Source organism: Pimephales promelas, chromosome 3 (assembly GCF_988280905.1).
Source record: "Pimephales promelas chromosome 3, fPimPro1.hap1.1, whole genome shotgun sequence".
Lineage (NCBI taxonomy): Eukaryota > Metazoa > Chordata > Actinopteri > Cypriniformes > Leuciscidae > Pimephales > Pimephales promelas.
The window spans coordinates 36,402,827-36,423,414 of record NC_142771.1 but is presented as its reverse complement, the minus strand read 5'-3'; the positions used below and the strand labels follow the sequence as shown (position 1 = coordinate 36,423,414).

The 20,588-nt window shown below is 41.2% G+C and overlaps 2 protein-coding genes across 6 annotated transcripts in view; one reads left to right on the top strand and one right to left on the bottom strand.

Moving 5' to 3' along the window:
- Positions 1-17,366, top strand: part of lmtk2 (lemur tail kinase 2) — a 46,483-nt gene extending 29,117 nt beyond the window's left edge. For 2 of the 3 annotated variants that reach the window (XM_039685890.2, XM_039685889.2), the window contains exons 7-14: positions 4,625-4,755; positions 8,427-8,511; positions 8,592-8,713; positions 9,221-9,370; positions 9,446-12,308; positions 12,413-12,545; positions 14,876-15,130; positions 15,214-17,366. In XM_039685890.2, the coding sequence (XP_039541824.2) occupies positions 4,625-4,755; positions 8,427-8,511; positions 8,592-8,713; positions 9,221-9,370; positions 9,446-12,308; positions 12,413-12,545; positions 14,876-15,130; positions 15,214-15,242 (3,768 nt within the window). In that variant the 3' untranslated portion in view covers positions 15,243-17,366. The remainder of the gene's footprint in view (positions 1-4,624; positions 4,756-8,426; positions 8,512-8,591; positions 8,714-9,220; positions 9,371-9,445; positions 12,309-12,412; positions 12,546-14,875; positions 15,131-15,213) is intronic. The other variant, XM_089128826.1, reaches the window with a different exon arrangement.
- Positions 17,367-17,548: 182 nt separating this feature from the next.
- tecpr1b (tectonin beta-propeller repeat containing 1b) overlaps positions 17,549-20,588 on the bottom strand; it is a 117,691-nt gene continuing 114,651 nt past the window's right edge. For all 3 annotated transcript variants that reach the window (XM_039686232.2, XM_039686233.2, XM_039686234.2), the window contains one exon: positions 17,549-19,402. In XM_039686232.2, coding sequence (XP_039542166.2) covers positions 19,283-19,402 — 120 coding nt within the window. In that variant the 3' untranslated portion in view covers positions 17,549-19,282. The remainder of the gene's footprint in view (positions 19,403-20,588) is intronic.

The following is a 20,588-nucleotide window of genomic DNA, read 5'->3' as shown; positions in this document are numbered from 1 at the left end:
GATTGTTTTATGGTCAAATCCTGACAAATGTCTTGAAATACATCATCTGAACAATGTCTCTCGAGGTGTGGTGACTGTAGTATAAGTGGAATAATTGACTCCGGCCCATTGAAAAATAATGCACACCCGAGGTGTAACTCCACTTTGCGTGGTGGCTGCATTACCAGCTCAGGTGTGCATTATTTATTATGATCTGTCTTCATTTATTCCTGAATCATATCACCAAGCAAATTAAAAAACGTTTTCTGAAAGTTTTTATTTTTAGTTTTTTTTTTTTTATATATATATTAGGGCTGTGCAAAAATTAATTGCGATTAATCGCATCCAAAATAAAAGTCTGTGTTTACATAATATATTTGTGTGTGCTGTATATAATTATTTTGTATATATAAATACACACACATCCATGTATATATTTAAGAAAATGTGTTATTCATATATAAAATATTTATATTTATATAATATAGATTTTGTATTTATATATATATATACAGAATTTAAGCGCAAATAATTCTTAAATATATACATGCATGCATAGGTATTTATTTATACAAAATAATTATATACAACACACACAAATATATTATGTAAACACAGACTTTTATTTTGGATGCGATTAATTGCAATTCATTTTTTGCACAGCCCTAATATATATATAACGATTTTACATACCACTTCTGAGACCGATGCATCTCTATTCTGAACATATCAGCCCCAGCACTCTTCTAATGAGTCGGTTGCTTCTCATTTCCAGTTTGTAAGGTGCAGAACCGGACGTTTTAATACTGTTCAATCTCTGTGATTTTTATCTTTTATTTTATATTAAAACGTTTGCTCAACCGAGGTAGAGAGAAGCACATCCGAAAGCTCTTTGGATGGTTGATTTTCTTTGTGTATCGCTGGTAACCACTGGTAACCCTGACACAGTGCATTTTAGAGAGAAATATAGCCGCGCGGTGCAACTGGAGCTGGTTTGCAGAATGCCAGTTGCTCTCTGATTGAGTGACAGTCTCTCCTGGAAAGGCTTTCTTTAGGGAGCTGCTCTAAGCATATGCGTGTTTGTGTGTTTAAAGGAAGACCTTGTCCCCTGCTAAGATTTTGGGAGGGCTTTCGTATGTTTCACAATGCTGTGCTCTTAAAATTGCTTTAAAAACATCCAACAAAAAAGTGCACATTTCTTAAAGTCCCCCTGTGGTACAAATGTTTATATGTCTATGTGGTGTTTTTAATATGCTTTAATGTGTAAATTCATAAGTCGACAGCATTGCTGAGTATTTTCTGCTTAAAGCTGCAGTGAACCAAAGACAGTCTCATAAACACGGTTTGAAATCGCTGGTGTTTCTGACGTCACAAACGACCTTGTAAATCAGATCAACCAGTGGATCTCTGAGCTGAGGGAGTGATTGGAGGCGGAGGCTCATTTGAATATTCATAGAACCGCCTAAATGAGACAAGAGTGTAGAGTTGCATTCAAGCTACTTTAAGACATATCATTTTGGTGATCAAAGATCAGTTTTAAGGAATACAATAATCAAGAACATGCTTAAGCCATATGTCCCCCAAAATCAAAAGGAAAAAATAAATAAAAAGATTTCGTTGATATTGTTGTCATGACAAATTAAACACATCCCCCCTAAAAATTGTATTTTCTGAAATGAAAAGCGAGAACAATGGGTATTACAAAGAAAGTTGAAAAGTACAACATCTGTTAGCATAATAGCATATGCAAGGAAGTTGAATGGTGCTAAAAATGGGCTGCAATTCATTTGGCAATATATAATATTTTCCTCGTGATTTTCACAATATTCACATCCTATTGGGTGGATGTTTACTGACTCATGCTCTTTCATTCATATCATAGACTGGTCATAAAAAATGGGTTATCAGTTTTAAATATGGATAGGTTAAAGACAGAATAGATGGCAGTTTGCCAAACCTCATGTCGTGTGCAAACAAAGCTCCTTTCCCAGCTTGCTTTACAGGTTGGCTGATTTAACAGAAAGTTAATCATATATTGCACGGCCGCCTGCTGCAACGCTGTTTCTCCATTATCATTCCAAAGGGAGAACTTCGCCCTGTGTGTCGCTAGGAGTCTGAGATATCAGGATCCTCACGAGACCAATGTATACGCACTACTCGACTTGTGTAATAATCCTCAGTCATTGAGAGAGAAAACTTTTCGAAAGGATTTATCTGAGTAATATTTTTTTTATTGAAACATTTTTTGCAATTTGATAAACAAAAGAAGCAAAAAATCAATTCAGTGATTTTATTTTGACTATTTAAAATGGCAAAAATACAGGACAGTTTATTTTTTTCTATGCAAGACCTGCAACATAGTCAGTATTTATAGTTTTCATGTAGCGTCACACACTCAAAACAAGGCTTACCTCCGTTGTCCGCCAGTTAAATTGAGCAGGTTTGTACTGAGTACTAATGCAGTAAGACCTACTTCTGTATACACCTTATTAATGATGCATACTATGTACAATCAAGCAGATACACCCAGAATATAAACACAACACACTGTTTCTCGTCACATTTTCCACAGAAAACCATTATGAAGAAACTCAAGAGCACATTCTGGGCTCATCTGCTTGCCTATATGCATCATCAAAAAGGTTTATATGGAATATGATCTGTAAATATCACTGTTCTAGTACTTTAAGTCTCTTTAAAGGAGTAGTTCACTTTTGAAAACTTTTGCTGATAATTTACTCACCCCCATGTCATCCAAGATGTCCATGTCTTTCTTTCCTCAGTCGAAAAGAAATTTAGGTTTTTGATGAAAACATTCCAGGATTTTTCTCCATATAATGGACTTCATTGGGAACCGGATGGTTCAAGGTCCAAAAGATAGTGTTAATAACAGTTTCAGATGCAGCTTCAAATGTCTTTAAACGACACCAGACGATGAATAAGGGTCTTATCATGCGAAACGATTGGTTATTTCAAAACTTATTCCAAAAATGTAACTTTTCTAAGGACAAATGCTAGCCTTTCTCCATTCTGTGAGGCGCGTTTGCAACGTCACGTAATACGTAATTAGGTTCAAAAGGTCACGGGCGACGTAGCCAGAAGTACAGAGTCAGAGTGTTTACAAGTTGAACGCATAGGTTGAACGTGAAAACTAACTCAAACGCCGTTTACAAAAAGGAATTAAAAGGTAAAACAACGATGTCGGACGATTTTGATTCTGTACTTCCGGCTACGTCGCCCGTGACCTTTTGAACGTAATTACGTATTACGTGACGTTACAAACGCGCCTCACAGAATAGAGCTAGGCTAGCATTTGTCCTTAGAAAAGTTACATTTTTGGAATAAGCTTTGAAATAACCGATCGTTTCGCATGATAAGACCCTTATTCATCGTCTGGTGTCGTTTAAAGACATTTGAAGCTGCATCTGAAACAGTTATTAACACTATCTTTTGGACCTTGAACCATCCGGTTCCCATTGAAGTCCATTATATGGAGAAAAATCCTGGAATGTTTTCATCAAAAACCTAAATTTATTTTCGACTGAGGAAAGAAAGACATGGACATCTTGGATGACATGGGGGTGAGTAAATTATCAGCAAAAGTTTTTTCAAAAGTGAACTAATCCTTTAAGTGTTTTTTCACACACATTTTATAATGTCCTGCAGTTTTAGGGATTGAAAAACCGCATATGGCGCACAATTGGCTCACCCATAGATATCTATATAAAGGCTAGATATCTCGTCTGCGCTGCTGGCCAATGGAGGTCGACGTCAGCACCTGGCGGCCATCTTGTCACAGGCAGCTCGCTCACTGGTAACATTGTTTTAATGGTGCATGTACTTTTTAAATCACCGTAACTTGCTAAATTTTCTACTGATTTTCAAACGGTTTGGTTTGTTATAAACGGCAGAGATGTAGTTATGATGCTGCATACTTATGAATAATAAATGTATAAATAAATAATCATCCAGAATTATAGCCACGTTAATAACGTTTGTAAATCCGTCAAGATTTCAACGAGATAAGAGTATTTCTTACATCAGATACCACAGATCCCGCCAGAAAGCCTGTCTGTGACAAGATGGCCGCCGGTGATGACGATAAATACTCCGCCGTGAGACATCTAGCCTTTATATAGATATCTATGGGCTCACCTATTTAGTTTTTCTTCTTTTGAGGGGTGATCTAAATATTCTCGGCTTGAAACGGATGGAAAATTGTGCTGCATCTCTATGATTCAATGCAGTCTCTCCAATAGCTAAACTGGCCTTTAGTCTTTGGGCCCAGAATCCCAGCCCAGCTGAACAGCCCTGATCTGGTCTTGCTGCTACTTTTTTATTTTAAATTACTCTGACGCAGCATATAGTAGTCACTCACTATTAAACAGGCTTTCCCTTATTTGGTCGAGTTATCCATTGGGCAGCACACCATCTGTACAGAGAGAGAATACTGCCCCTGTGTGGCTGCCTCCACAAGTTACCTTTCACACACAGGCTGGTCCACAAAACTGCTGTATGTGCTGTTATATTTGCTTCCCAGGATGCTTATAATCATGTTTCAGGACAATGTTTGGTGGTCTTAAAACTAGACTCTGTGTGTCTGGGTCGTGAACTCTTGCCCTTGTGTTTGTGTTTTGGTGTGTAGGGGGACCTGAAGAGTTACGTCTCTCAGCATGAATGGCTGTACAGGAATGGAGAACTTCTACAGCTGCAGAAAATGGCCTGCGAGATCGCTGCGGGAGTCACCCACATGCACAAACACAACTTCCTGCACAGGTTAACCCTACAAACTGCTCACTTTACATCTAAAAGATGCATTATGTGTCTCCGTGATTTGACATTGCTTAACCTTTATGCGAAAGTCTTACAAGTAGGTTTAATGCAACTCATCGCATCTATCCACATGCATGTGTGTTTTGTTTGTCCACTTTTCCTCCTCAGTGCTTGCTGTCCTCGTTTTTTTTCCCAAAAAAGGCCACAGGGCTGTAAAAGGCAACGTTGCACTTTCATTCTTCCCCTTCCAGTCTTCTAGAGGAAGGTTGAGTTATCTAGGGTGTCTTGCCATGCTGAGCGCGTCTGTACCGTCCTGCATGCTCAGAATATGCTGAAAGGTGTCCGATTGCACAGCTCCTCTGGATTATGGGGTTGTTGGCTGTCCTCCGCCGCTGTGATATGATGATTCTGCGATTTGAGCGTAAGAGGATCCCCTCGTATGGGGCGCGGAGCGTGGGCGGGGTCGTCTGGGATACAACTCCAAAGGAGGCATGGAGATTCCTTGCTGTTGTTGTGGCCGTCATGAAAATACTTGGGCTCTTGGATTTTGGGTTTCAGAGGTGATTTACTGCAAAACGCTGTTTGACACTCCCACTGTGGGCATCTACATGAGCTCGTTCAAAAGCGCTGTGGTATCTTGGGAAATATAGCCATTTCAGCTGCTTTGCATGTCCAAATGCAACTTTTTTTTAGACCGCTCATGTGCTAAAGGCCTGCTGAACCCGGTTTAGAGTCTATTTTTGGGGTCCGAGCATTAAATGAACTCTTTTAACCCCTAGTTTTATGAGTTTTATGCCCAAGAGTATCCAGTATAAGCATCAAAAGAGAAAAGTGCAGAGGCTCTTGGTTGAGTGTCCCACCCACTACTCGGGCAAGTGCACAGACACCCACCCAACATAATGTGGCGCTATAGTAAGGAAGCTGTAAGCTCACTATGAACACTGGCGGTTTTCCACTGCGTGGTACGGCGTGGCTTGCTTTTTGCTTTTCCACTGTGTTGTACGATTCGCCTCGGTTTGCTTTTCCACTGCAGTTTAGTACTGCTTCAAAGTGGGTGGGTGTATAGACTGCTTGTTAAAGTTGCTGGAAAACTTTTTCATTCATAGTCGCAACATCTGCTCTTCGGCGACCAACCAGAGGAACGTCTACACCTCGTCTACTGACCAGTCACCACGATTCAGCCATTTCTTTTTTTTAACAATTTTTTTTTTATACACAAAAAGACGTTTAATACAAATTTTGCAAACAAATAATACTGTGGTGGTTGTTTCTGAACTATTTAAATCTAGGGTTTGATATTTTGTGTTTCAAATCCAATAACACTGGTAGTGATGATTCTCTCTGACCAATCAGTGATCTGTAGTGTTTTCATGTCACATTTTAGTATCTGAACGTACGCTTGGAAACTCAACAGAGGTGGTACCATTTTAAAGTGAGCCTTACCGAACTGTACCAAAAAAAAAAGCGCCAAAAAAGCGGAAAAGCGCCAAAGTGAGCCGTACCGAGCCACGCCAAAGAGAGCCGTACCGAGTCGCGCCAAAGTGAGCCGTACCGAGTCGCGCCAAAGTGAGCCGTACCGAGCCGTGCCATGCAGTGGAAAAGCGCCAAAGTGAGCCGTACCGAACCGTACCATGTAGTGGAAAAGCGCCAAAATTAGCCGTACCGAACCGTAACATGCAGTGGAAAAGTGCCAACGTGAGCCGTACCGAACCGTACCATGCAGTGGAAAAGCGCCAAAGTGAGCCGTACCGAACCGTAACATGCAGTGGAAAAGTGCCAACGTGAGCCGTTCGAATCGTACAATGCAGTGGAAAAGCGCCAAAGTGAGCTGTACCGAATCGTACCATGCAGTGGAAAAGCGCCAACATAAGCCCCTCGAACCGTACCTAACCGTACTATGCAGTGGAAAGCACCAAAGTGAGCTGTACTGAACCGAACCATGCAGTGGAAAAGCGCCAAAGTGAGCCGTACCGAACCGTAACATGCAGTGGAAAAGTGCCAATGTGAGCCGTTCGAACCGTACCATGCAGTGGAAAAGCGCCAAAGTGAGCCGTACCGAACCGTATCATGCAGTGGAAAAGCGCCAACATAAGCCGTTCGAACCGTACCTAATCGTACTATGCAGTGGAAAAGCACCAAAGTGAGCTGTACTGAACCGAACCATGCAGTGGAAAAGCGCCAAAGTGAGCCGTACCGAGCCGTACCAAACCGTACCATGCAGTGGAAAAGCGCCAAAGTGAGCCGTACCGAACCGTACCATGCAGTGGAAAAGCGCCAACGTGAGCCGTACCATACAGTTGAAAAGCGCCAACGTGAGCCGTACCAAGCCGTACCATACAGTGGAAAAGTTCCAAAGTGAGCCGTACAGAGCCATACCGAACCGTACCATGCAGTGGAAAAGTGCCAAAGTGAGCCGTACTGAACCGTACCATGCAGTGGAAAATCACCAAAGGGAGCCGTACCGAACCATACCGAGCCGTGCCATGCAGTGGAAAAGTGCCAAAGTGAGCCGTACCGAACCGTACCATCTAGTGGAAAAGCGCCAAAGTGAGCCGTACCGAACCGTACCATGCAGTGGAAAAGTGCCAAAGTGAGCCGTACCGAACCGTACCAAACCGTACCATGCAGTGGAAAAGTGCCGAAGTGAGCCGTACCGAACCGTACCATGTAGTGGAAAAGCGCCAAAGAGAAGCCGTACCGAACCGTACCATGCAGTGGAAAAGCGCCAATAGTAGCAGGAATAATTTTACCCCCTGATTTCCTGACGTCTGGCAAATCTCTGTCATGGTGTTTTCCACTTTATTTCAGATTTCTCTCAAAAGAAATCACAGAAATGTTTATATTTTCTTCATTTGAAATGAGCCCTGTTTATGGATTTTAGTTAACAATAATAACGCTGGTCTGCACATGTGAATTTTCCATGTATGGCTAAAAGCACTGCTCTGTTTCCCTGTGACCTGCCAACAGTACTGTATTTGCCCCTTTTGCCAAGGGCCAGAGTATCAGGTCTAAAATATCTGTCCATTTATCATGCGGTGGGTTCAGTGAGCACGACTAGAGTCAGCGGTTTCGCAAGAGAGGGTGTAAAAGAGACAAATCAGAAAAGATGGCCAAAGCTGAGCTCAGATCTGCCGTGTTCACAAGCTCAGTTTGAGCGAGACCCCATATGTCCTCCTATCCCACTTACTGCCTAAGTGGGCATATTGTTCCCCCTGGAAACAATATTTCGGTGCTGTTTCCATGTGGATAAGATCCAGCATCACTGTTTTTTTGAAAGTAGGGCTCAACAAAGTAGCCTGTTACTTAGATTTGTTTTTGCCTTGCCAGTGTTTTCACTGACCCTACCTACCTTATTATCTGTCCACTCTGTCAGCATGCACTTATACTGATTGGACTCAAAGTGGATAGAGATGATGACATCTTTGTGATGGGTTTGTAGCCAATTTTCAAACAGTTGATTCCCTGCTAATCTTTTAGTTAGGAGTCCTGCTTTAGGCTGGTTGTAAATGACATGAGAAGGGGGCAAATAGGGACGAAAATCTGGATCACGCAAATTTAATATGATTTTTTTAGTATGTATTCAGTATAGTTGATGCATCACACTACAAGAGAACCTTTTTATATGTGAATGTTTTTTAAAAGCATGCCATGTAATTTTTTTTCTCCTATCACAGTGATTTGGCTTTGAGGAACTGCTATCTCACAACGGACCTTACTGTCAAAGTAGGAGACTATGGCATTGGCCCTACCAGTTTTAAGGTAAAACTTGAAAAAGCATAATTATTATTTTTTTTATTATTATTTAACATTTTTGTAACATCTTTTTTTTTTCCTTGCAGGAAGATTACATCACCACAGAGGATGACCAATGCGTGGCACTGCGCTGGCTCTCCCCTGAGCTGATTGGTGAGCTGCATGGGGGCTTGATCACATCAGAACAGACTAAACCCAGCAATGTTTGGTAGGTAACTCCAAAATGATAGGTACCTTGCGTTTACTTGTTTAACAGGATGCACTTTTGCAGTCGCGTGTCTTTTTGAAATTAAAAAAAGTATGTAGAGGGAAATGGGAAATGGCGGTAGTGATGTTGTGGCCTCTCACAGCATTCAGAAGATCAGAGCACTCTGTAAGTGAGGTACCACTACACTTGTCGGTTGTAAATGAAAGGTTTTGACTCTTATAGCGTCTATGAATTACTCTGACTGACCAAATAATGGATTGGATGTCAGCCAGTTATTTCATGTGCATATTAGGGGGCCTTAATACAAACATACCCCTCTTTTATATTTATGTTGAATATGGATATTGGATGTTAGTTTAATTTTTGTTACATTAACAAATGACCTGGATTTAAATAAAAAGTTGTATTGTTAATATGCTATAGATGTAATATTACAATTCCATTATTCAATTACTTTATAATGCTACATTATATGTTCATAACTGAACAAGATTTTTGTGTTTTCAGGGCCCTGGGTGTGACATTATGGGAGCTGTTTGAAAGTGGAAAGCAGCCGTATCCTCTCTTGTCAGATAGAGAAGTGCTTCATCATGTGCTCAAGGATCAACAAGTCAGACTTCTCAAGCCACAACTGGACTTACCATACTCAGAAAGATGGTTAGTCCTTCACAGATTTACAAACAAGATCAGTTTCTCTCTAGAAACGTCTTAACTCTATGCTTTGGTCTACAGGTATGAAGTTCTACAGTTTTGTTGGCTCCCTGCAGACAAGAGGGCCACTGCTGAAGAAGTCCACCGCCTGCTCACTTATCTCCGTATGCAGGGTCAAAAAGATGTGGAGGATGACTTCGAGCAGCGCTGGAGCTCTCTCAAACCCAATCCTACTACTCGTCAAGCCACCGTCAGTCATTCCTCCTTCCCCATCCTGGAACAGTTTGATGACGGCCGAGAACCAGACGAGGTGCTCACAGTCACCGAAACGAGTCGTGGACTAAGTTTTGAATATGTGTGGGAGGCAGCCAAGCATGACCACTATGACAACCACAATCGTTCTGCCTTGGACACTACTTTGAATTACCACAGTATGTTCTTTCCAGTGCCACGGCAGGACATTCAGGCTCATTTCCCTGACACTGTAGCGCAAGCAGAAGATGGCAGAGTCCCGGAAACCTTGCCAGTTTTTGATGCACACAAAGCATCCTCTGGAAATGACTATTTTATTAAGTTGGAGGAGCTAGATGAGAGTGAAATTGGGATGGAGGAAAGTCAGGGTGCTGAAGGTACCAATGCTTCGGAGCAAGATCAGTTTGTAGTCTTACAGGATGTCCGATTGGATGAATCCAGCACAGATGCTGATTTCTTTCATCAGAGCATTGACTCAAAAGACTCTTTCCTTCAGGACAGCCACATATGGTCCTCGAGTGAACATGATAGCCCTTACCATACTAACATTTTCAGTGAGGGTGATGCAAAACTGGAAGATTCTCATTCATTCAAGGGAGGTTTCATGGAGCTCCCAGAGATGAATGTACCGAAGAGGGATTCTGAGGGTGAAACTAATAGTAATGAGGCAAGTAAATCTTTTTTAGGGGTTGGACCAGAAGCCATTCATCTGGACATCTCCGATACGGACAGTTCAGATGTAATGATGCTTCTTAACACTGAGAAACTGGCTGACAACTTCTTATTTCTTAAAGATAACAGCCTAATGAAGGACAAGTCTGCGCTTTCACAGCCCGACTCAAAAAATATAGAGGAGACCATGAGCTCCATTGTTGAGACGGATGTCTCAGATAGTGTAAACCTTACAGGTGACTCTTTGAAATCAGCTGTGAATTCTACGCAGCTGAAGGATGAATTCTTGGACTTAGTCAGCCCGATTTTAGAAGATTTTCTGTCGCCTTTGAAAGGAAATGAAACAATGGTGCCTTTTGATATTTTAGTAACAGGACAGACCTGTAGCAACCACCTGCCAGACTCAAATGGCTCTTTGCATTCCCCAAAATCTGGGATTTACTCCTCTTCCGAGTCTACCTCGAGTGTTGAGGTCATTGTTGACAGTCCATCTAAAAGTCATCAGTTCCTTGAAAGTGCCACTACAGATACACTGCATATGTGCATAGATGCCAAACCCCCCAGACTTGAAGAATGCTTTGGAGCCTCAAAGGAGAATGGGCAGTATAAAGGAATCATAGACACAGCTGTGCTTAGCTTTACTACTTCACCTGTTGGTGAATGTACAGAAGGTGGCCTCACTGAAGGTCTAACAAGTAGTGACTCAATGAGTGATATAATGGAACTAGATAAGAAGACCGCCAAGGATATTGCACTCTTAGAAGCCATCGACCAAGATCAAGAAGCTTTATTGGACAACCATGTAACTCAGGACATGTCCTCACTGTTGGTTTCAGACTCCTGTCTTGACCAAATAAGTCAGGACAGCCTTCTCGATGATAGCACCTTATCCACTCTTCCAACCATTGAGAATTTGGCTGAAACGCCAGACTCTTTAGATTCTTTGGACATGCATAGGGATGTGGTGCATGGACAGTCATCGGAAAATCCTGTAAATAATAAGCTTCAACCCCCATACAAAGCCGCTGACAGTGGGTATGAAACAGAGAACTTGGAGTCCCCCGAGTGGAACTCTCAAACAGGCTTGAGGGATTCCTCTGAAGAGAATGAGATGAGTAGTGCCAGGGAGCCTATGGCCCTTGTTCCACCGGAAATCGTTGTGTCTGAGGTGGACCGTGTACCTGACGTTCAGGTAAATGCTGGTGGAGTTGATCACCAACAAGAACTTGGTGAAGTCCCCTTGGGAGGAAACTACAGAGACTCTGCTTACTTCTCCGACAATGAGGAACTAGATAAAAAGAGTGATGACATTGGTGGAAGCGGCCCTGGAGATGCCTCGTTTTGGCTCCAGGGTAATCGAGAAGCTGGCGAAAGTCAAGGAGCCGAAGCTGTTGGGGAGCATTCGGTGTCCGAGATATCCTTTCAATCTGCAGGTCCTACTTTAGAATCAACTGATGGTGATGTGCAGACTCCTTTGCCTGAGTTGGTTCTCACCACTGAGGTAGATTGGAGCCAGGATAAACCATTGACTGTTGACGACTTGGACCATACTGATCCCCATGCAGCCCCAGAACATGCAGCAACACCACCTACCTCAACGCAGCCCTCAACAGACGTCAAGGTCCATGCAAAGCTTACAAGGACATACGCTGGGGAGGGAACAAAGAAAAAAGAGCCAGATATGGAGGGGAGGTACTTAGGAAAGCTCGATGGATCCTCAGTGGAATATGGCACTGAGGATGGAATGGATGCTGATGAAGAAGATGAGAACAGTGATGAGTCGGATGACGATATGCGTGCCTACCGATTACACAGCTCTAGCTCTGAGTGCAGTGAGGATGAAGTTGTGCACCCGGTACCCGTTATCATCTCGGACAACAGCAGTTCCCTCAGCCTCAAAAGCTTACTGAAACCCAAATCCCTTCAGACTGCTAAAGCAACATCAGAAGAGGGCAGTGATGGAATTAATAGACGTGGCGTGTCGTTCTTTGATGACGTCACTGTCTACCTTTTTGACCAGGTCAGATGTTTCCCTTGCATTCTTAAATCTTTTTAAGTACAACTCAATTATTTCTTTAAGAGAGGCTTTTTCTATGCCTGATTCCCTGTTTTTCAACCAAATAGGAAACCCCAACAAAGGAGCTTGGTGAGCATACTCTTGACCCCAGTAGTCAATTGTCTGATTTCAACAGTCCAGTGTCGTCCTCCAGCTACTTTAATAGATTTACCAACTCTGAGAGCTCCACCGATGAAGAAGGTAATGACTAATGTTAATCGCTTCTTTACGGGCATCAGTGTTTCCCAACCGTGGTCCTGGACCCCTCCAAAAAGTGCACTTTTTGGAGGTTATCATTATCTGACTCACCCATTTGAGGTCTCATGTACCCCTTTTCCACCAAAAAAGAGCTGGTTCGGAACTGGTGCTGGTTCAAAGTTGGTTCTGAGTTTGTTCAACTTGCGAACCTTTTCAGAACCTGTTTGTTTTTCCACTGATTAGAGCGCCCAGGGAACGACGTCGCCATTCCGTAAGCATGACGTGGTTAAAGAACGGTTCTAGTCCAGCAAAGAGTTGGTGCCGCTTTGGAACCTGTTTTCCTGGCCGAGAACTGGTTCTTTGGCTGTAGAAACACAAAGAACTGGTTTCAGCTCCGAACCGGCTTTAAAAATGCTTTGGTGGAAAAGAGGTAATGTTGTTCCCCAATTCCTCTTATATGACATTAAACATTACATCCTCTAAATGTAATGTACTCTTTTTAAGAAGAACAAATAGATACTTTTGAGTGTGTTGCAGAAGGCAAGATTTTGGGACATACTACCATGTCTTAAAATTGTCCTTTGTCGCATAGTGACCTGCATTCTGTCATCATAAATGTAGCCTGTTGCAGTTTACATCCTCATATGCACACTCCACATTCATTAACACTACTAAAACAATTCTTTCTGCCACATCAGAGACATAGGTCTGCTAGTTGTGGGTATTTCATGCTGAGAGCTTTTTTGCATAATGATGCATTTAATAGTGGCCAAACATTTCTGCTTTACTATTGTGCTATATTTATTAAAGTTTACAATGTTTTCCTGATGAAATATAACATAATTTTTAGGCTAGATGTTCTAAATAACTCAAACCCTTTTCAAGCCATCTCTACTTAACCATCGGTCTTAGGCACATCTGCCTTGCTTGTTCTTTTTATTTGGCTGTACTTCTGAACTGAATCCTCGTCATCTTCCCCTCTTAGGCCGTGTGTCCACCAAAGCGTTTTTCCACGCGCATGGCGTATGTTTTCAATTGGTTTCAATGGGAACGCCGCGTTTTTTAAACGGCATGAGCATAACGAGGCGGTGAACGTTTTTTTACATTTTTTTTACTGGTCGCCAAGAGTTGAAAAATGTTCAACTTTGGATAAAACGCAGCGCTCATCACTGTCACTTTTTACCCACCCGTCCAATCACAGTGGAGGAGGGGCGGGACTAAACCACACCGACCAACTGTCACAACATTCTTTCTGTACAACGACATCAACCAGCAGAGCTAACCGAACAAAATGGATACATTTTTTTTCGTATGAAACAAATGATCTGCAAAATCAGTTTCAAGTAAACTGTGCTGCGGATATTCTGTATCATAGCAACGAAACGTCTCAACGGAAAAAACGCTGCGCTGCCAAAGCGCTCTCAAGCGCCCAAAGCACAGCGTCTTCAGCAGAGCGTCTGGCGTTTTCAGCTGGCTAAAAACACTTTGGTGGACTTCTGTACTTTTCAACTGAATCCTCCTTAAAGCTCAATGGGTTGTGGGCAAAGTCAACCGTTAGAATGGGCACAGATCCACACTACAAAAATCTACCAAAAACAATAGACCACCGTTACATTTGGCGTACCCTTTTCAACATACTATTTTTTGGGACACTCATTTCACATTTTACTATTTATGATGGAAAGTATGCACATTGGGATGCAGGGTGGGAGTCTCTATTAATGAGCCAATGAGTTCACTCAGCTGTGTCCGATTGAGGAGGCGTTCAAAATATGCAGTGTGGCGGATACTCCATGACTGTGGTTGGCAAGCATGGTCTACATTTGAACTGTGAACCCATTAAACCAGTGGTACTTAGGCCGTGCTTCCACCAAAGCGTTTTTAGCCAGCTGAAAACGCTAGACGCTCTGCTGAAGACGCCGTGCTTTGGGCGCTTGAGAGCGTTTTGGCAGCGCAGCGTTTTTTCGGTTGAGGCAGAATATCCACAGCAGTTGAATGTTGTGACAGTTGGTCGGTGTGGTATTAGTCCCGCCAATATTTTATCCAAAGTTGAACATTTTTCAACTCTTGGCGACCAGTAAAAAATGGTGGGCGCTCGGCGCTTCAGCGTGAACAAAACGCTCAGCGCCTCGGTAAGCTCATGGCTTTTAAAAAACGCGGCGCTCCCATTGAAAACATACGCCAGGTGCGTGGAAAAATGCTTTGGTGGACACACGGCCTTAACCTAAGGCCAATCAGAAACCAAATTGGTGTCTCTGCGAATTAAATTCTTTTAAATTGACATGTCATCAAAGAGCCATGGTTGACTTTAAACCTCTGGATTTGATTCACAGGTGGCGCGTTTGAGTGGGATGATGACTTCCCATCTCCAGAACCCAATTTTCTTGCAAAAGCAGCCAGTGATCATTCTGCCAGTCGGTCCAGTGGGACCTCGGCAGCTTCTAAGTATTTGTCACCACCCCCTGCGAACCGCACCTTGGAGCAGAGCTGGAACAGTCCCTCCAACTACACGCGCTTCTCCATCTCGCCAGCCAGCATCGCCAGCTTCTCCCTCACCCACCTCACAGACTCCGACATTGAACAAGGGGGTAAGTTGGACACAAACATCCACGCGTCAATGGCACCCCAAGAATCTTAACCTCTGAATCCTGTTTCTCGTTTTCTTTCGCAGGAAGTGGTGAAGATGGAGAGAAAGATTAACTAATCTTTTGGAGACTATATATGTGACGGATATATTTGCTTCGAAGGTTTTGATTGCTTCTCAGGCAGCATTGGTATTTATTTGAGGTTATGAAGGGGATTGCACATGAGATATGATTTGCATTGTTTTTCATCAGTGCAAACTTTGCTTCACATATGCTTTAGAAACTTTCACGCGCTTCCCAAGTGTCCTGCCTCACTTTTTTTTTCTCCTTTTGCTCGTATGCATTACTTCTTAGTGTCCACATTTTACTTCAAAAGGATGAAGCTGAAATCGTATCGTTTAACCAGAGGAGTCCCTCTTAAACACTAATGAGCCAATCGACTCAAACTCACTTGTGCAATTGAAACCGTACAATACTTGCCTTTTATTTTAACACACTGGATTTTTTTATTTTTTTTTTAAAATGTGAAATCTAGTGTGACTTGCTTATTTATATGATTGTGTATCGGGTTAGATGTCCAATAGAAGCTGTATGGGTCTCTCCATAGATATTTTTGTACAGTGTTTGGACCGTTGATTCATGACAACGCACCACTTTCACCCAAGCGACAAATTTCATAGTTCCAGTGACATGTTTTGTATTACATGATGTAAAAGTCAGGATATGAGCAGCTGAGACGCTAATAAGTCTTAAAGTAGTGAGCAGTCATTGTGGTCGATTCATGAGGAAGTCTTATGGAGTGCTGCATATCAGGGCTTTTTGTTGAAGCTTTGTGGGATTGTGTATTGAATGGGCCGTCGCAGTGCCTCACAGCCCCTCTCCTCCCGTGTCTTCATCCTTGCTGAATGTTGTGCAAGTTTTGGGGATTCTCACCCATCTAGAACATACCAAGGTCACATTTCACCTCAAAATCAAAAGAAAGAAAAGTAGATTTCGCCAGAAAATTAAGCCTTTTTTTGGGATCAGTAAGACTTTTTCATTGTGGAATAATTTCAATGTGAAAATAAGTAATGATATTATATTTCACTTGTAAAGTGTTATTACAATGGTAGTTTTGTCTTACCGATTTAAAATGCTAATGATACAAATAGATATTTTGCAAATATATATATTTCTCTCGATTTTGGATTGAAATGTGACCCAGACATTTTTTTTTTTGTGAGATTCACTTTGACTGTGGATTGATCTACAAGTTAATTCTGAACGGTGTCGCAGAGAGACTAGCTCGCAACTAGCAGGACTTCCAGGTGACGGCTGCTTGCGAGCATCGAGTAGGAATACTGTTCAATGGAAAAACAAAAGAACCTCCTTACATTTCTGATTCCCTGTGTTCACTTTAAAAAGCAGCTTGTAAACACTCAAGGGATTGGAAATGATTTAGTTTTTCCTCTTTTGTGCATGTATTATTCATTGGACCTGAAAGTCATAGGCCACATGAATGCCAGTCTTGCTGCTCCGAATGCTTTTCCTTTGGGTTGACGATGAACCCGATCGACTAATGTATATAGCCTTGTAATGTATATTACCTTGTATCAAATCAAGGTGAAAACCACACAATCGGAGGAAAGCACGTTCGACATCGCCGGTTCAATCTGGAAGAACGTTGACTTTTGCTATGACATACTTAAGATTGTCTTGCATAAATTGGGAGGCTGGTCATTTGTAAAGGTTATTGCTGGAATAATCGGGTTCATAGCTTCTACTTCCCCTTGTAATTCAGTAGAGTAATCTCTTGTTTTAGACCCGTTGAATATCTGTATTACCAGCACTCAATCGAAATTTTATGAAAGGAAATTGTTTTATTCTACAGTATACTTTGCTTAATCTTGCACATCTTTAAAGTGAAACTTAATGTTGAGTTGTTCTCCTGTATATAAATGTTTAATTTTGTCTGTAAATTGGGTATGATGTTAGGAATAGGTATGAGGACTGATTTTTTTTGTAATTTAATGCTAAAATGTGACATCACAGGTGAGAAGTGATCGAAAAAGACAAATTAACGATGGAATAAATGGGGAAATGCAGGTCATCATGTCCTTGTAACTTGTACATTTTAAAAAATGGTGATATTTTTACTTCATATTGATGACGATGATCATGCCTAGTGTCATTGAAGGAATGGTTTATAATGAATTGCTCTGTTTATTATGGAATTAAATGAAAATTAACTTCTGTCTTATATTATTTCTGTCGTGCGTTTTTCACACGTGCTTTTATTCAGTGGTTCAAGCAATGGTGCGAGTTTGGGGAAGGTGTGTCAGACCAAGATAAGATGGGGTAGGATTTAGAAAATCTGTTTATTTTTTTATTTTTGAAATTTTGCTTGGTGGTGCAGACATTTCTTTACTTGAATTCGCAAAGAAAAACAAGCTGGTGCTTTTTTAACAGTTCTTTATTGGAAAAGAAAGACCACAGTAGGGAAGTCAAAGTCAACAGCGTTGTCTACTTAAGTGGACTCCAGGATTTCGCGGGCCTTTTTTGTGATTGTTGCGGCCTAAAATGCCTGATGTTGCGGCCGCTTTTTTAAAAAGTTGCGATGTTCTTCTGCATGTTTTTATAGGTTAAAACGGCAAAGATAGATAGATTTTTACTTAAAATGCCCATATTATGCTTTTTGGCTTTTCCCCTTTCCTTTATTGTGTTGTTATATTTTTTGTGCAGGTTTACTAAGAGAGAAAAGTCCAAAGTCCACCCCAAAGGGACTTATTATGTCCCACAGAAAACACTGTTCATCATCTGCATCTGCTCTATTGTAGTCCAGAATTGACTTAAGAGACAAAGTCACACACTTTGTAACACACGAACAAACTAACTAACCATTAGTAACCATAAAAGGCAAAACAAACGATTTGAAGACACAGCAAAACCTAACAAACTAAGCTTCTTCTTTTTTTTTTTTTTAAACAAGATCTGCACCTGCAAAAAAGTCAATGTGCAGAACCTCACAAACATTAAGCAGCATTTATGTTGAAAGATGCCAATACTAATAAAGTGCAAAATACAGTTTTAGGAATAGCCACTAAAGTTAAATGGTGGAAAAACCAAATGTTTGATAATGTATTTTAATATAGCTAATATAATATAGTATAGCCGCATATCCAATAAAGCTTAATTTTTTTTTTTGTCAGACAATAGAACGAGTCGGCTAGCTATTTTTTATGTGTAAAATTTTCTGAATTGAGAGAGTTCGGGAACTGGGTGAACTAATGCACTGTGATAGTGAGTAGCCTATTACAAGTGATAAACACAAGAAAAGAAAGGAAAATAAAATGGTCAAACTCAATTCTTTAAATATAAAACAAAAGAGAAGCAGATAAGTGATACGTCCGTGGAAACAACACTGCTCATTCGCGTCTGTCAGCTGCCGTGCTGCTCCTCTACTGCAGCCGTTCACTGAACAGGGACGAAGAGAGAGGTGTGACGGCAGGGAGAAAGCAAACCTCGCGCTCGCTGGCAACATTTGGTTACTGAGGTTTGTCCAAAAAGCCGCTAGATTTGTCTCTTATATCACTAAATATAGCGACAAAGACTAAGTTGGCAACATTGGCCTTTTCTGTTATTTTTGTAGGTAGCATAAATGTGAGACGTTGGCAGTCCACATCTGCTGCGTCTTCTGAACAAAACAAGTGAGTTTGCTGACGTATGACGACGCTTTGCAGGAGACCGCGGCGCGATGATTCGTCAAAGTTGCAGAAAAGTTGCGGTGATTTTTCAAAATTGCAAGGCGCCCTGAATTCACGTGGATTTGTTGAAGTTGCGTTAATAGTTGCGATCGCGACATCGCGAAATCCTGGAGGGACTGAATAATATAATCAAACCAATAACATAAAATGGGCTTCTACCGATTACAGAAACAAATACGGCAACAAGAAAATATGACAAAATGACATCAGGTGATTCAAATCATACATGTACAGAAATCAAAAGAAGATCAGTTTGTTATTCAGGCAATCAAAAGAAGAAGAAAAACAGTCCCATTTGGGTGGAAGGGCACTGGGCAGAGACAGGATGGGTGTCAAGAACAACAAGCTGGGACGTGGAGTCACGCATGATGAAGGTGATGATGATGGGGGTATTGTGTGAGTAGCAGAATGACTAGCAGCTCACAGCATTCCCGTTCACCTGACTCTGAGTCCGGCTGGGCATTGGACTGCGCACTGCCACCCGCTGCGCCTCTAAAGAGTTCCCTCTCACCGACAGGTGGTCCCAGCCGCCCTGTTGAAGAAGTGACTGTGTAAAGGTATGTTGACACCAGCTCTGTTGACACCAGCTTAGACCTTGTGTAACTTTTGCAGAAATTATACAGCATTTTACAATTGGAGGCTTTCGGGGGAAGGCACAATTCAGCATTAGACTTAACCCTCTGAGGTCTAGGGTGTATTTGGGGTCCTTGAGATATTTTGAGATGCCCCGACATTTGTGCTTTTTTCAGTTATGGCACAGGTGTAATTACACTATGTTTAGCACAAAAAAGGGCTACCATAATATGTGAGCAACATGTATGTAAATGTTTGTATTTTTGAGAGAATATTGTTTATGCGAGGTTATTGAAAAAACTAAAATGAAAGTTTCTGAAATAAGGCCACAAAACACATACGAAATATGCGTCCACAAGACCTAGAGTTTTTTTCTTCAAAATGATCTGAAAATCGTCCTCCTAATCGTTCACATAAAACTGTGAATTGGGTTATATTGTGAAAAACATTTTTTGTTTGCCAAGGCAATATGCGAATGGGCGTGAACAGGCCAGCCCTCATCATGTATAATTAGGTGAGTCTCACATGAGAGACAAAGACACATATATGTATGTATAAAATCATAATATAAATGAAAGTCAAAAACCCATTTTTAGTCATACCTGGAAACAAATCCTGGTTTATATGGGCCATTGTGTAAAATTGGTTCAAAGTTGGAAACATCTTAAAAAGAAATAATTTTTTCCATATAAAGGATTATTTTTAAAGTAGGCCAATACGGTTTATTCATATTTCAAAGTTAAGGATTCATTATTTTGATATTTTGATTTTGTATAACAGTTGATTTGTTTATTTTTGACAAAACATACTATATATTTAACATATGAGCAGAAACTGTCTTAACCAAAGCTTATTTGATGTCTTATTTTATAGTAAAAACTTTATAATCTATTTCGTCTGTAACAGTAGGCTATGAATAGTGTCTAAACTGCACAAAGACTTTAAATATTAAAAATATTAAATGCGTGCAGATACGCGCACGCTGTGCGTTCATTCACTCTCGCTCCTACATTAGAAAGACTATATAGACTACTGAGATTTGTTCTATACTGATCTGTAAACCAAAAAGACTGTTTAAATATGAATCGGATGTTACAGTTCATTTTTCAGATGCGTTTCAGAAAGATTTTTGCGGAGACAGAGTG